The 17141-nt window shown below is 46.6% G+C and overlaps 1 protein-coding gene across 10 annotated transcripts in view; it reads right to left on the reverse strand.

Moving 5' to 3' along the window:
• Positions 1-17141, reverse strand: part of LOC126516459 (bromodomain-containing protein 3-like) — a 159913-nt gene that overhangs the window by 63599 nt on the left and 79173 nt on the right. For all 10 annotated transcript variants that reach the window (XM_055063937.2, XM_055063936.2, XM_055063934.2 and 7 more), the window contains 2 exons: positions 3351-3662; positions 3010-3144 (listed from right to left, as the gene is read on the reverse strand). In XM_055063937.2, coding sequence (XP_054919912.2) covers positions 3010-3144; positions 3351-3662 — 447 coding nt within the window. The remainder of the gene's footprint in view (positions 1-3009; positions 3145-3350; positions 3663-17141) is intronic.

Below are 17141 nucleotides of genomic sequence, written 5' to 3' on the forward strand. Positions count from 1 at the left end.
TTCACATTAGCTGGGTCAACTTTATCATGACAACCAAAAAGGTGCAATCTCCAAAAGTTAGGCATGCTGCAATCCATCAGGAGCTTGTTTCCAAGTCAATCAAGTAGATCTTTTGAAGCTTTAGAACTCTGCTCATGCTGGGGCAAGAAACAACCTAAACAATGTATGCCACAACTACTTGCTTCCACCCCATCACAGAGACTATCTTCATTTCGCATTTCACCAGTGGACTCGCTTATGCACATGCCACTTCGGTTTCTGTTTGTAGTTACCGTCAGCACAAAAGTTTTATATTGCTAGTAAACCTGCAAGACCTTCAATATTTTTTGGCACGGCCCATTGCTCTGCAAGGCACTTGGCATTTTGCTTTCACTGCTACGTAGAGATGTGAATAGACAGTTTAGTATAGCGTACGCTAATAAATAGCGGGTCATCACTGCGCATGCACTGACCGCTTAACGAAATAGCGGGTACAGCGGGCGTACGCAACGCAAACGGGTTAGCGTTAGCGTTTTTGCGTGGTTTACGGAGTTTGCGTGAAACATGGCGGCCGTACCGGCTGCCCGCTTCGAATTGAATTTGGCGTTGCTTTTGTAAAATGCACTTCGTTTGTAGCAAATGATTCTGTAAACTGCTTTCGCTTAGTCTTAGGCCACTTCGACGACACAGTATTATGGATAACCTCGTTGTGTTTTCGAGATCGCTTCTCGTTTCCAACGAGTCAAAGCCTAACGAAAGAAACGTTCGAGATGTCAGCGCCACCTATCGCTATAGGCGGGAAATAGCCGCAACGACGGCATACGGCCTCTGAGATCTGAAGATATCGCCGGCCAACTAAAGTTGTAAAAACATGCGCTGCTTAGCGTGCGCTACACTTAGCATATAGCATACGCTGTAAGTTGCGTACGCTAAACTAAAGCTGTCTAATGAGTGTGGTATGTAAACATGCATGCATCCATTACGGCTGGGTCAGCTAAAGGAGCCTTTGGCACAGCACTTGACGAAGCAATAGCCTACAAAGGCCGCTCCGATGACCTCAAATGACTTCCTTCTCATTCATGCACCATTGGGTGCCAACCACTAAATGCTGTCAAGGGAGGATTCAATGCATGCCACTCCTTTGTAGCAATAACAAAACTTGCCTTTCATGCCAGGTCCTTTGCAGCCCTCAGAATACGACCACACACTCAACACACAAAAAAAAAGGGGGAGGGGGGAGATAGAGAGAGAGAGATCTATTTGCCCAAACAAGTGCAGTGTTCTGTATATCAGGCCAGCCTTGTTGTTGACAACACAACATTGTGTAGCGTGTACTGCAGCAGCAAGCACTGCCAACAACAAAACCACAACGCTGCAGGTTCCATCTTTTATTCAATGCTCTCTGCGAAGAGGCTCATCCATCCACACTTTATTGAACACAACTGTGTAAACCCACTCACACACGCACGCACATGGGTTTGTGGATGATGATATTTGCTCTGTCGCAAAAATGTACAGCTCTAAGAACAATGCAAAGACATTTAAATCAATATGATTTGTGGCAGCCTTGCACTAGGCCCCACCTGTACAACGCAGTCTTCAGATATAAAAAGTACACCATTTAGGAAAAGGTCCCAGGAGTGCTTGCTCATCATTTGGATGCGTACACAACACACAGTATGAGATAAAATGCAATTACGACCAGAGAAGCAAAATAAAATCATTGCACCATACGCCACGCTTTCTCTAAAAATAACACCCATCCAGACTGGCACAAGAAATGCTGTTAAGCCTGTGGGGTTGCTACACTCTTGGCCTTTCTCCAACAGAGTTGCAAAAATTAAAAAAAAAAAAGCCCTAAATGTACAGCCGAGGAATACAATGTGTGCTAAACGAACTCTGGAGGGGGGTACACACACACTCACACACACACACACACTCTCTCACTCACTCACACACACACTCTCTCACTCACTCACACTCACACACACACACACACACACACACACACACACACACACACACACACACACACACACACACACACACACAAAAACAATGGTGTTGCGCAGAGAGGAGCCAGTCTCGGGCACGGCCGTACACACCCCTAGCCACAGAGTGCACGTGCTATAGCAGCAATCAACGCGGAGGCCAGCTTTGTCTCAAACAGGAGCCACCACCGAGGCCTCTGCTTTGTTCGGACAGGGGGGAGGGGTGAGGGGACAACGCTGGCCACCCAGAACAATGATGGCTCCTCCCTACGCGCCTCGAATGCTTACCTACTGTGTGTGCCCCACAGAAGCCTGCCGAGACAAAAATAAATAATGACACACACTAAACCAGGGATGGCTTGCACATCACTTACACAAGGCTGGCCTCGAGGAAGAACACTGCACTCATGGGCTATAGATGTGCACCAACCGTGCACAGACCTTTCTCAGTGTGGGAATGAATAGGGCAGCAAAGGACACTGGCTCTCTCAATGGCAGCATGACGTGAAGGGTGAAAGCGCCAGCTTTCACCCTTCACCATGGAGAAGGATGCTTTAAAAGCCGACACTGTGTGCGCACATACACACTCGCTACTACTTGGTTAAAAAAACGGTGATGGGAACAGCAATGGCCTTGTATGTACAGATGAAGAGGGTCTCTACCACTAGACTCGCTCCTGCTCAAAAACAGTGTGTGCCGCTGTCTGACAGCAGGGAAATAAATACACTACCCACACATTCACACGGTGCCCAGCCACAAGTGCACAGCCCCCACTACCCCCAAATGCCCTGTGAAGTGTGTGGGTGTGTGTGAAAGTGTATGTGTGTGTGTGTGTGTGTGTGTGTGTGTGCGTGTGTATGCGCGCGTGTTGTCAGTCCCAAACGCACAATTTGGCATTGGGGGAGGGGGGTTTGGGAGGGAAGGGTGCGCGCATCTTTTTGTTTGTTCCCTGGCCGGATGGTGCCGCGGTGATGGGCTCAGCAGATGGGCCGAGCACGAGGGGCAGTGCCCCCCCCGCCCCCGCCGGGCTGAGCCTAACCTGACTCCGAGTCCGAGCTGTCCGAGGAGCTGCTCGTTGACGACGAGCTCGAACTGTCGCTGTCCGATGAGCTTGAGCTGCTGGCGCTCAACGTGCTACGGCCACCGACCACATCCACGTGCGCGTTCTCCGCATCTGCAACACAGTGTGCAAGAGGCACACCCACACAACTCAGTCTCCAGAATGCCACGCAGGCATAGCAGTAGCAACAGAGGAGGAGGAGGAAAAGGCATGCGAGACAGGTTGTGCATTTGGGACTTGATGGTGGGGGGGGGGGGGGGGGGGGGGACCATGCAGCAGCGGGAAAAGGAGGAGGAGGGGGGTACCAAGTAGTTGCTCACCTTTCTTGAGGGGTTTCTTGGGGGTGGTGCCAAGCTGACCACTCACATCCTGCAGCCGCTTCTCCAGCTCCTGTTTCTTCTCGCGCACCTGTTCTTCCTTGCTCTTGCCAGCTGCTGTAGCGGCCAGCTTGCTCTTGGACGAGTATGGCTTGCGGGGCTTCTTGCGCAGGCACGACGCCACATACGACTCCAACTCCCGTAGCGTTGACGGCTTCAGTGTCTCAAAGTCTATCTCTATTTCGTCTGGGTTGGAGTCGCGCAGGGATGGCTCCCGCGACTGGATTATGTGCACCACTCGGCCAAGCTTGTCACCTGCGTCCCAAAACTTGCCTGTGAGAACTATACTCAATTGTCATTACTTAAAATATTTGTAGTTTGTGCTTGCCAGTCAAACCTCATTAAGATTTCATCAAAATTACATCAAATTATAGAATACATCGCTTATCCTTGTGTTTCATACAGCATTACAAATTGTGAAAACATCCCTTAAATTGTTTTAGTGCAGTCGAAACCACTAACGCTCAGACTGAAATTTGATATTTTATGCAAATAAGTACAGTAGCCAACAAATTTTTCTTACATGGAAGGGGCCACAAGACTGTCCGAATTATCAAGCAATCAGTACAAGTAAATCTGAATCAGAAAAAGAAAATCACATCTTCATATAACCACATCTTCAGATTGGCGGTACGAAGTGAAGCCAGTCACGCTTTTGTGTCCACTCTGCCCCTGTGGCTTGTCGCCCACAGTGGGACCATGCTATCATGAAAAGCACTTGCAGCGGGGAGCGAATGCTCAGTGGGTGTCTCGCTCCAACAAGTCCAAAATTCAAGACAACGCAACCTCCAGCACTAAACGCGCGAACAGACGGTACATGAAGTTATGCCATCTCAGCTCGCCCAGTCTTTGCAAATGCGGCAGATTACCTCTAAAACAAGGCAGGTGGGCCACTGACCGCCATGTGCAGCCACAACAGTGCTAGAAAAAGAGGCATGTGCCAACCTGCCCCCCTCCCACTCCCTTCCCGCAAGCCCTTGCTTCCCTCCTCCTCCTTTCCCTGTGCCAGTGCAGGAAGACCACCAAGCCTACCTCCGCCTCAACTCACACTTGCACACTTACACTCGCACACAAAGCATACATTACATGGCATGATAGTATCTTTATCACACTATGACTTCACACGGAACATGACACTGCTGCGCTTTTGTGGTCGCTCTTAGTTGTGCAGCACGCAATTTGAGAGGTAGACTTGCAAAAAGAAAAACATTATGGGGTTTTACATGCAAAAACCGCTTTCTGATTATGAGGCATGCCATGGTGGAGGACTCCGGAAATTTGGACCACCTGGGATTCTTTAGTGTGCACCTAAATCTAAGTACACAGGTGTTTTCGCATTTGGCCACCATTGAAATGTAGCCACCGAGGCAGGGATTCGAACCTGCAACCTCATGCTTAGCAGCCCAACACCACTGCCACTAAGCAACCACAGCGGCTAGGTAGATTCACAAGCAGCGACGTATATTTCAATTACTTGACCATCTGCGTCCGCAATGTTTCTACTTATTGTCTCAGTATTCCTTTGCAGCAGCATTTAAATTTCATTATAATGAAATCGTGTATAAACACACTTCGTTTTGTCAAGGTTCTAAACACATGTTCTACAGACGAGTTATAAAAAGTTGAATACTTCACTGTATTGAGAATTTCATTGTCCAGAAATTTGTTAAATTGAGGTTTAACTGTGTAAAGAAATAATGCATTTCTCCTTGAAAGCCACATGGATATCTGTATCTAAAACCTCGTTACAACAAAATTAATTTGTCCTGCTAATGGACATGCAAACTAGATGCATTTCTGGAAAAAAAAAAAAAAAAAACATACCATTCATTGTGCACAGAGCATATTGCTTTCTGCGGGGTTCAGCATACAATTGGAGCATCAGTTAAGAATTCCCACATAAAATACAACCTCGAGCAACACTGGTCTTCCACACCGCCGCGCATGCCAGCACGCCTCATTATCGCACATTAACACACCCAGGTAGGCACGCACACCTGGCTGCAACCTGCCATATACTGATTGCCTCGCTAGAGCGGAGAAGAGTTGCTAGACTTAAGTTCCTCTATCTTTTGCGGGGTAACTTTTTTAATGTGAACACTGGACTGTACATAAAGCAGCACTCAGCCCGAACATTGAGGAACAGTCACAATCAGCAACTTGCACCTTTCCAAGCTCGGATCAACGCATTCAAATACTCATTCTTCCAACCAACAATTGAATGGAACTTGCTGCCAGAACACGTAACACAAGCAGACTCTGTTGAAAAGTCTATACATCTTTACCTTGACCTACCAAATTAACCAAGACAGTTTTCTAACGAAGTTAAACTACTCAGAAATATTGATGTTGCTGCGTCTTCTCCTACTGCCACATTTGTATTGTGTTGAGTCGCAGGTTGTGCACATTTTTATTTTATTTCGTATGTACATACCTAAGGCTGTGACTGACCGCGTATTCTGCACTGCAACAAATATTTACCAGCTCGTAACAGCCCAAAAATGAGCTAACAGTATTAATAAATGAAATGAAATGAACCACCTCAAGAACGAAAGTGAGGGCGGCATGCGCAACATTCGAATGGCTGCAACATGGTTTGCGGTTATGATGTTTTTGACATCATGCACAAGGATCAGTCCTAGAATAAACAAAGTACTGTACGGTGTGCAGAATATCACTTGCCGTTCTACATTACTTCTGTGAAATTGGTGACAAGGTGATGCAGGGAAGTTCGAGTAATTGAGCAGTTCCAAAAAATTAGTTGGACTTACTTTCCTCTATTGCCATTTTTATTTTTCCCGTGTTCATTTGTCTGCTTTACATGAAGACCGGGGTACTCGGACTAAACCTATATATGCAGCTGCTTGGTCTACATGTTTTGCACATGTGCAGCCACTGAATAATGTTCTTTTCTGATAGACCAGTACCACGTATAGTGCAAATATTCGAGACTCCGGCAATTTGCACCATAAGAGGTCTATGCTGTATAACGGTCTACATATTGTAACCATCATAATCAGCGTATTTATGATTTTCATACTTTACTGAAACTGCATCCACATACAGTCACCTACCGATAATACGGACTCGAGGGGGCTGCCAAAGAGTTGAAATGTTTGGGAGTTGGACATACTGGATTCGCCCGAAAATAAGTGACTGTAATCCACAATTGTCCAAAAGAAAATGGTGTGCCATACATATTCTTGGACCATCACTTTCATGGGCACCTTCAATGTCACATTACCAGCGGAACATGCATTGGCATCTACGATCAATAGCATCCTTGATAAGGTGCCAAAGGCTACCTTATCACAGTGTGCAAACACTGCCACCCGTCTACACATCCAGTGCTCATCACATGAAAAAAAAGTATTGTATCTTCAAAAGTAATCGTCCAAGAATACAGCCCAAGTTAGTCAATGCATTGGTGCACACACATATGCTTGCCTTAGTCCTAGACATTCCATGGTTGCAGTTTTCACACTTTGTCGAAAAGCAGAGCGACCCTCTGCAACCACTGTCAACAGGATCAACCAGCCATGAACATTGGACGATATGAGTGGCATAGAATCGAGCGCAAGGCATTGCTACGAATATGCAGCCTATACCTCGACCATTTTCACGTTGTGGTTACAGATAAGTATGGTCAATGCATGCACCGTACGATCATCGACGACTACTAGATAGACCAGGCTTGGCTAATTTTGGTTTCCAGGAGGTGCCCGTGACATGGCCGAAAACCACGCTGGCAATGTGCAAAAGAAAAAAATATCGCTATTTTCGCTCAATTCTGTGGCCAAATTTGCACACAGCCATGCAGTTGGAGTCTGAATTTCTGCACGGCACGCTGGAAGGTGCCCCAATTTCAGTCGTCCTTATACATTAGGTTTACAGGGCTGGTGGCGGTGCCACGAAGCTGTTGAAATAATCAAGCATGTCTCTGAAATATCGGACGGTGACTATATAACAAATATTTTCTTAAAGTGCCATACTGTTTGAACTACCAGTTGGAACATGGTCGTGGTAAAAATCGGACTAAAGTGAAATGACAAAAAAATATTAAGAGGCATCCCGTAGCATGAAAAAAAGGCCCCTGCTATAACCAAACCATGACGAAGATATGAGCTCCCAGATAAGCAAGCGCCTCATTTCAGAAGGGAGCTGCCGTCAACCTTCACACACCCCAAAGTTACTACATCGTTCTTTAGAGTTTACCGACACTGTTTACGTTGTTGCTGGTAACGGATTGCAATGCTACTCAAGCTAATGCACTCAGCATCACACGGCTGCGTGCCAGTCACGAAGGACACAACAGCAAGACCTTAGCGAAATGACAGCACGGATGCCACAGTAGTTTTCACTTCCAGCTAATGCTTTGTTCTTGCACCCAGATTCCACCCACATCCCACTGACTGTAATATAATCGCAAGCTCTCAAAGAAAAATGGTGGCTGTGCTCACGGTTTCAAAACTACAGGTGATCGGCATTAGGCAACATTTTGAAAGCACTATGATGCCGGATTTCATTCTTGAGATTGGCTTTACACCCGCATTAGGCAGATTTTTAGAATGAAAATTCGACTCTGTCGTAAAAAACTAAATATAGATAGAGGCCTTTATTTTTCTTGCAGTAACCCCCGCCTTATGCGCGAGCTTCACAAACTTTGTGCTAATGTGTAACTACTGCCTCAGACTGCAAAATTAGCAAAACTCAGCTTACCTTTAGTGCTGCATACCAAAATGATGACAAAATATGCAGAAACAAAAGGGAGTATGGCAACACCCCACCGATTTTAGGGTTACTACTTACAGAAAGTGAACCAAGGAGCAACTGCCGACCGAAACTTGGTTCAGAAACCATAGCACTATTTGCACTGAGCTAAAAGACAAAATTTCTGCCAAAGTTCTTCCAGTAATGGCATATTTGATTCATTACAAACACAGTTTAATTCATTCATAAGAAGCTGCCATTTGAGTAGAGCAGAATGAGTGTGTTGCTCATCATACATTTGGAAGGACGACAATAGAGAACAACACTTTTCGTTAAACTCATTATAAATGGGTTGAACTATAATGACAAGCACTACACTCATACAGGCTGTCTTTCCCTGTGCCCATAGCTGGCCCAAACTGGATCACCAAAACTTGCCGAGTCTCCTTTAGATGGATTTACTTTGTTAAGGGGGCGCACTGGTCTTAGGAGACCTAAAAATCGCGGAAAAATCAATTTTTTTTTTGCATATATTATTTTTGGGTTCTACAATGTCTGATGCATTATCTCAGAAATTTTTATGCTTCTTAGACCAATATTTTGGTTGTAATGCAACTTTTTTACTTACGAATCCACAAGGGCCTTTTTCCGTTGTGTAGTTGCCATTCCAAGTTTCCAATCACAGTCATGAATTATTCAGTTACTCTAAAGGCCCGGTGGGGGCATAACATAGAGGGAAAATGATAACAAAGCTAGCATACATTGTAAATTATTGAAAACAACTACGTCGCGGCAATAAAGAAGGAGGAGGAGGAGAAAGCGCGATACAAGAAAATGAATAGTATATACCACAGCTAACATAAAACTGTCAGCAAACACAATGGTGCAAACATGGTATAGATTCCTATACACATTATAGTGAATGTAAAACAACAGAGCAAGAATTAAAATGACCAAATAACCTATAAGAGGGCCTGCAGTTTCCAGGTACTTTGCACTGAGTACACTGAACCGAAGACAGGATCTGCAATTTTTAAAACTACAGGGAAGGAAAATAAAACAGTTACATGACACAAGTCAACTGAACCTGAAATGATTGAAGTAGGAAACAAAATCAATAATATTCATAAGAATGTGCTCTTTACATGGCTAACAAATGTATTGTAATTGGCAAAACATGCAACATCTTCCGATAGCTCATTGCAGTGTCTGATAGCTACAAGAGTGGCGACTAAAAAAGTTAGTTCGCGCATATATAGGTTGCACTTCAAAGCGGTGGTCTAGTCGAGGAATAACACGATAAGCCAGTGTGATGTAACGGGTGGCGAAGGGTGAATGACTGTGATAAAGTTTTTAGAAAAAAGATAGCAGTGCTTAAGGCCTGCGATTTTCAAGTACAGTCGCCGACCGATTTTCCGGACTCCAAAAATTCGGACATGCCCGATTATTCGGTCAGCTCCGCGGCACCGCCATTCTCCCCATAGACCATAATGTATAACAACTGCCGAAAGTTCAGACACCTTGCAACCTCTCGTCTGATTTTTCGGACACTCCTTGAGCCAACTCGGTCGAGAGCACCATGCACCGACTCTGACCGGTGCATGGTTCGATTTGTTGAACTCCATTGTTGTTTTGAACAGAGCTTCCTTAGTGCCCCACGAAGTGGCGCTACTGGAAATCCCCGCTCATCATCATCGTTTCTGCCTGGTTGGATAGAGTGGCTCTGCAGCAGTTCCGGTTTCAGCTTAGTAAGCCATGTCAAGACAATCCAGCAGCTGATTTGTTACTTCGCGCACGACGCTGCGAGCAGGCCACGTTGTTTCGTTTGTGTGACTGGTGTCGGCACGGTGGTGTTTGCTTTGTGTGCTGTGTCGAGGTTTCGGTGATCCAACGCGGCATACGGAAACATCGCGTCAAGTCTCTAATGGCGCCGACAGTGCCCGCGCAGACTGCGCTGGGGAATGCTGGCAAGCGGGTGTCGGGAGGCCCAAGATTTATCGCCTTCCGATGTGCTCCCTACTGACGCGGAAAACATTCTGCCGAGTTGCATTGCGACTCCGGACACCGTCTCATTTGACAGTTTCACAGGTGCTGACACTGCTTTACTGACGTGCGCAGAACTCGACGACGGCGAGATCATTCATCAGGTTTCTGCTGCACTGCCGGACGATGACGCACCATGTGCTACGCTGCCGTCGCATGCGGAGCGTGTACAAGCAGTGACTGTGCTTTCAGCCGCCTATAGTGACCGTACGACCCTCTCCGAGATTCAGGCTTATCTGATTGCGCGTAAACGAAACAGCGTGCAACAGCGCATTCACGATTTCTTCAAGCCTACTGCCGAGCCCCAATAAGTGCGTGGAAATAAAGGATTCCATTTTTTTTTCTTAATCTGCTTTTTCGGACACCTGTTTATTCGGACATTTCCGCAGTCCCCGTGAGGTCCAAATAAACGGTCGGCGACTGTAAAGGTAATTTGAGCGATGTTTTTATTTCTGTTACGCTAAATGTACGAGAGTACTTCCTTGCAATGAAACGAGCGGCTTTGTTCTGAAGCGATTCTAGTTTGTTGATTATACTCGCGGACAACTTTTCTTGGCTATGAAGCGAAGGCTACGGAAACTAATCGCACCTCTTTCACCGCTGCTGGGAGTAGTCTGGCAGTTTTGTTGACATTTGCTTACGTGAATCGAAATTGAAAATAATATCCTTTTTGTATTTTACAGCACCTAGTTTGAAACGATACTTAACATTGACCAGTCAGCTATTTGTATTTTATTGTAATTTTGTTTGCTCTCTTTAGTTTTTGAACACCCAAAACCGTCGCATGTTTTGCACATTCATCAAACGCAAAATTGCGCCCCTGTCTTCTGGTGAGTGTTTGTCACTTGCTGCCCGGCCAATCAACACCCCTGAGAGGCTGTTGACCAACATTAGCAGCAAAAGACGGTTGAAGCACACAAAAAAGAAGTGTTCGCAGCGTCTGCGCGGAAACCAAGCGAACCCATCCGGAAATCACAACCATGTACAAACGAGTGAGCGTGCGAGCAAACTGCTGTGCCGGATTCGACGCCAGCGTCGGCTGCACGTCCTAGTCCTAACGACACCACACGGCTGCTTGGGAGCTCCAACGCAGGCTGCGATGCTCGCTCTTCAGAACTTGGTACATGCTGAAGGGAATAAACATTGATTCATGCCGAGTTAGTTGTATCTGCTGTCACTAAAGAAGTTGTGTGAAGTTGGCGAAACCAAAACCGGTGCCGAGCGCGCCCGGACTACATTGTGTACGAATACTGTCATGTGCAGAAGCTCCGGCCCCGCAGCGTTCGCTTCATAGCCAAGAAAAGTTGTCCGCAAGTATAGGTATAATTGATGAGCGTTTCATATTATAGATGCATACTCTATTTTCGAGCGTACTAATGTAGCGTAAGCTAGTAGTTTTGCATCAGTGTTAGCAGAGTGTAGGTTGCACCTAATGAACGCAAGCACGCGAGATGCTTTGTTAACCACCTCATCAATATGGCGATTCCACGAAATATCCAATGTCAAATTATTTCCTAAATATTTTACATTAGGCACCGTTTCGATGAACATGTTATTTATTATGTAACGGCATCAGACTGCGGTGTTTGATGTACTGTATACACTTGTATAAAGGCCGCACTTTTTTTCAGCAATTTTGGTGGGGTGCGGCCCTTTCATGGAAGTGTGACATTTTTGTTCAATTTTCTATCCACGTATGGAAAAACCTGTTTAATCGTGCCATATATACCCAACGATGGGATATCTGGCATCTAGCTGCGGACATCCTTGCTAGATGTCTTCATCAGTATAGCTGCTCGGGTCATCCGTACGTTCATGTATCCAATCGTCCTCAGTGCCATCCATGGCATTGGAAATCCCGGTGCCCTTAAAACTCTTTACAATAATGTTCGTGGACACCGCACGCCACGCGTTTAAAATCCAAGAGCAGACCAGCTGAAGTGACACCCTCCTTGGTCGTCCGGTCGGCGTATTCTCGTGGTGGCCCGGCAAACGGGTGCCGGGAGGCCTAAGATTTGTCGCCTTCCGATGTGCTCCCTACTGACGCGGGAAATGTTCTGACGAGACCTGCGCAGTGGTTGCATTGCGATTCCGGACACCGTCTCATTTGACAGTTTCACAGGTGCTGACACTGCAGTACTGACATGCGCAGAACTCGACGACGGCGAGATCATTCATCAGGTTTCTGCTGCACCCATTCTCTATGCTGCACCGCCGGACAGTGACTCCGAGTCGGAAGATGATGCACCATGTGCTACGCTGCCGTCGCATGCGGAGCGTGCACAAGCAGTGACTGTGCTTTCAGCCGCCTATAGTGACCGTTCGACCCTCTCCGAGATTCAGGCTTATCTGATTGCGCGTAAACGGAACAGCGTGCAACGGCGCATTCACGATTTCTTTCAAACCTACTGCCGAGCCCGAATAAGTGCGTGGAAATAAAGGATTTCATTTTTTTTTTCTTAATCTGCTTTTTCGGACACCTGTTTATTCGGACATTTCAACAGTCCCCGTGAGGTCCGAATAAACGGTCGGCGACTATACATGTGCATCGTTGGGCAGCCGGTGTTATTGCTGCAGTGGCTTGAAGAACTTGTTGATTGTTGTTTGGACGGCGTTCCGGTTGCATGCGATCATATTCACCTCGATCTGAGCAAGGGTCATGTCAGCACTGTACACCAATGAAAGAGCCAACAGTGCTCGCGTCAACTCGGCACTTGTAGGCGGCGCAGGCATTGGCTCCTCATTTTCAACATCGGAGTCTTCTGAATCCCCCACAACCTGACGGACTATTTCCTCGTCAGTCAGTTCTGCGCCGGTACTAACCGGCGATACTGCTTTCCGCGCTTCGATGCCATCGGCGAGGACGACGAAGACGGAGTGGGGGCCGTCGAAGGCAAGCGAAATCCTCAAGTTGCGAACAGTGGAGTTCGCTGACGAGCGTCGAAGCACCTAGGCCTAGCGTCGCAGAGCACACTTGACACAGCAGCACAACCACACACCACGCTAGCCAAAACGTGGCCTACGCAAACAAACGAGATGGCGCCACTCCGGAAACTCCGCCGGAGGCGGAAGTGCGGTGATGAACATAGCCAGCGTGGCCAGACCAAATCGGTGTGTGACGGCTAGATTCGGCTAGTTGTGGTTCAAAGCGGTGATGTGCTTCGGCTGCAAGTAGATTTCCTTCGCAAGGGCGCTGCGCGAGGAGCCAAACGACCTTCCGTCGCGTCAAAAAGTCCGGAAAATTGGGCGGCGGGGGGTTCGAGCGTCCAAAACTTCAGATGTCCGAAATATCAGGCATGTCCGAAAATTTGACCGTCCGAAAATTCAGTCGTTGACTGTATTAGTGATTTTTTTTTTTTTCTCTTCTGCTGGTTGATGTACATTGGTCTCGTTGTGTGTATCATTATGTATGAATGTACTACTGCTATTCTTGAATAATCTCCAATCATTGTGTACTCATTTATTGAATGTTTTAGTAGTGTTAATTGATGTGACTTGTTTGCTCACCCCTGTAAAAATCCCCATGGGGGATTGACAGTATTCTATAAATAAATAAAAATAAAAAATAAAAATCTGTATATTGTGCAGTCGTCTGCAAACAATCGTACTGTAGAGCATATGTTAGCGTTCGTTGGTCTTGTTTCAAAGAGTCACTCTCCTCGTTTAATTTTTGCGCCACCACTGCACTGAGCGCTGAATGGCTATGAAGAGAAAGCCCATGAAAAGGTAGTCCGCATGCGCAATTCCATTCGCCGACTGAGGAGCATGATCCCAAGCATGCCATGCCGTTAGCAGAGTTTCACCATCGTCTGCTCGGGCATACGAAACATGGCTTGAAACGATGTCAAATTCAGTTTGCTACGAGCCATAAATTCGGCAAACAGAAGAAGAGGGGTTTTAAACTTTCAAAAGTGTACAGTAGCTTTGAAAGATGCCTGCAATAGTTTGCCACCCATTTGTTCATATTACTGATAATGGAAACACAGAACTTTAATGGGCAGTAAAATTACAAATAATTGTTAAAAAAAAAAATCATGAGGTTTTACGTGCCAAAACCACTTTCTGATTATGAAGCACGCCGTAGTGTAGGACTCCGGAAATTTCGACCACCTGGGGTTCTTTAACGTGAACCTAAGTCGAAGTACACAGGTGTTTTTGCATTTCGCCCCCATCGAAATGCAACCGCCATTGCTGGGATTCGATCCCGCGACCTCGTGCTCAGCAGCCTAACACCATAGACACTGAGCAACCACGGCAGGTGAAATAATTGTTCAAATAAATGCTAAGTTACTTCTACGAGATGGAAGAATGTTGTGCGACGATTTGCTGAGGGGTTGACATTTCTGATACATGTACACTTTGTTAACCCCTTACTGTATTAGTTTGTATGCTCTTTTGAAAAAATAAACGAGCCTATGTTAAGGCCACATATGCCTAAAGAAACATGTGATTTTACAAGTTGTAATTATATTGTATCTTATACAGTAAACGTTTCATTTTTCCAACTCCTTAGGGGCCACGAAAACATCAGAAAGTTCTGATCAAATAGCTCTGAACCCCTGCCAGTACACTCATTAGGTGTATCGGTGCTAGCACTAGGATAGGAGGCAGCAAGTACATGAGTTTGTAAGGAATACATACTGTGGAAAGTGACAGTGGCCCCTTTCTACTACTGATATGCTTCACCACAATACATTGTAAATGCCTATTCATGTAACACAGCTGCACTGTGGTGAAGCCAACTATTGGAAACTGGCATTATGCAACCCACCAAGCTTTCTGCACATCAAAGCCATCAGTGAGGATGACGAACGCGGAGTTGGCACCATTGCTGATACAGTTGAACTATAACGATACCGGTTTTAACAATATATTGGTTATACAGTGCAGTCCACTTATAACGATATCGAGAAAGACGAAAAATATGATCGTTATAACCGATGATCGCTATATCTGTACTGCAGCTAATAAAAAAAAAAAAAAAAAAAAACGCGGAACATACCTTTGCAGCTTCGAATTCGCTACTTGCTTTAAAGAATAGATGATGTAGAAAGTAGGCCGTGAAAAACACTATTTCTAGCGCCAATGACCGTGTCAAGGGTTAGGCGCGCCGAAATAGTCCGAAATCGCACTTGCTGTTGCGGCAGTTTCAGCTTCACAACCGCGGTGTGCATGGATTCCAGCTGCTGCGCGAACACTGGCGGCAATCCTTTAGCATGCATAAAATCAATTAAGGAGTCGATCGACAACAGTGCACTTTGCGTGGACATCGAGGTCGGGTCAAGGAGCCACTGTCAATCTCGTCACTGTCGCTGCTGCCGTTGCCACCGTCGCAAAACTTTGCCGTCTGTCGAGACAGCACATCGGCGATCGCCTCGTCGGTGACCTCATCGCAGAACGAGGCAGCACTGTCTGCAGTCAAAAACTTCACCATTGACGCACCACCTGTGTCACCAGTAGGAACGAGCTCCCAGAGCTCGGTTATGTCAGCGGCTTCCACCGTGTTGGTCTCAGTGGGTTGGGGAAGTTCGTCCTTACGCACAAAGCCCGCATTTTTGAAGAAATTGGTGATGAACCACTGGTAAAGCGCCTCTTTAACATTGGCGTACAAAGGGTCTCTAACCCCTTTTCCGCTGATTGGCATCGCCGCTGATAGCTCCTGGCTGCACAATCGCGGTGCTCCCGGTTTTCAAGATGGTTGATATCGTTAACTGGGCGAGCTCATACTTCTTCACAAGGGCGCTCACCTGAAGCCGCATCGACAGTCCTGCAAAATATCCATCTTCGTGTCAAGCGACGCAGCTTTGGGCTTTGTCTGGGCTTTGTCGGCGCCATCTTCGAACTGGGTTGAACGGTTGGTTGCACGCTGCTTCGGTGGCGTCAGCCTCCTATCGCGAGATAGAGAGAGAAGCGGGACGGGCGCCACCGCGCCGCTTTGCTTGTCGTTTCTTTTTTTTTTTTTCTCTATCTTTCGGAGCGACTGTGGCCGACGCGCATGAAGCAGCTAGCGCCATCTTGTGGCGCGCTGCGCCTACTCAGCTATTCTCCGGTGCGCCGGGGCGGGGCGGGACGCGCTACGCGGTAATGGCGGCAGATACGAACTTACGGAGGTAAACATTGCCTCGTCTCGGCATCGTTCGTTTCAGGGAACTAAGCAACGCAAATGTTACGATTATTTGGCACGGAAAACGCCGTCCAGATTGCAAAATTTCGATCGTTATATCCAATATGCGGTGAATAACCTATCGTTGTAAATGGTTTTTTTCCCCATAGACCTAATGCATAAAATGACACTCTCATGTCGACCCATCGTTATAACCGATATATCGTTATATGTGGTATCGTTATAAGTGGACTGCACTGTAACAATGAAAAGCTGCTGCACCGTCGACTTTTGTATGTTTTCCATGGTGAAATAACCCATTTACTACAATGCCCCAATGCTGCATTATCGCTTATAACGATGAAGTCTGGCTGCTGAGTGTCCGAGCCTAAAGGTAGTAAAAAATGCGAAATCCTTGAAAAGAAGAAAAGAATAGGAGAAATTCAAGCCACTGCACGATGAGCCGCTGTTCCAACAGCTGCCGCGCGCTCATTTTCAAACCATCTCCGCGCGGCTCTTTCCCATCGCCCTTCCACCCCTCCAAACACGAATGGGCAGCACCCATAGCTCTATGCTGCCCCACCCACCGAAACACGAATGGACCGCGTCAACTGCGCTGCTAGCAGATTGCTCGCATGTTGCTCGCTGGCTCCTCATTCAGTGCAGTTCTGCGAACAGCTTAATTGCTCATGTTCGTTTTTGTTGGTTGTGTCAGTCGTTCCTTGGGGCAGCAAGGAGGCTTCATTCAAAACAAAAATGCAGTCAGCAAGTCGAACCATGCACCGGTCAGAGTCGATGCATGGTGCTCTCGATCGAGTTGGCTCAAGGAGTGTCCGAAAAGTAAGACGAGAGGTTGCAAGGTGTCCGAACTTTCGGCA

Source organism: Dermacentor andersoni, chromosome 1 (assembly GCF_023375885.2).
Source record: "Dermacentor andersoni chromosome 1, qqDerAnde1_hic_scaffold, whole genome shotgun sequence".
In the NCBI taxonomy this organism is placed as follows: domain Eukaryota; kingdom Metazoa; phylum Arthropoda; class Arachnida; order Ixodida; family Ixodidae; genus Dermacentor; species Dermacentor andersoni.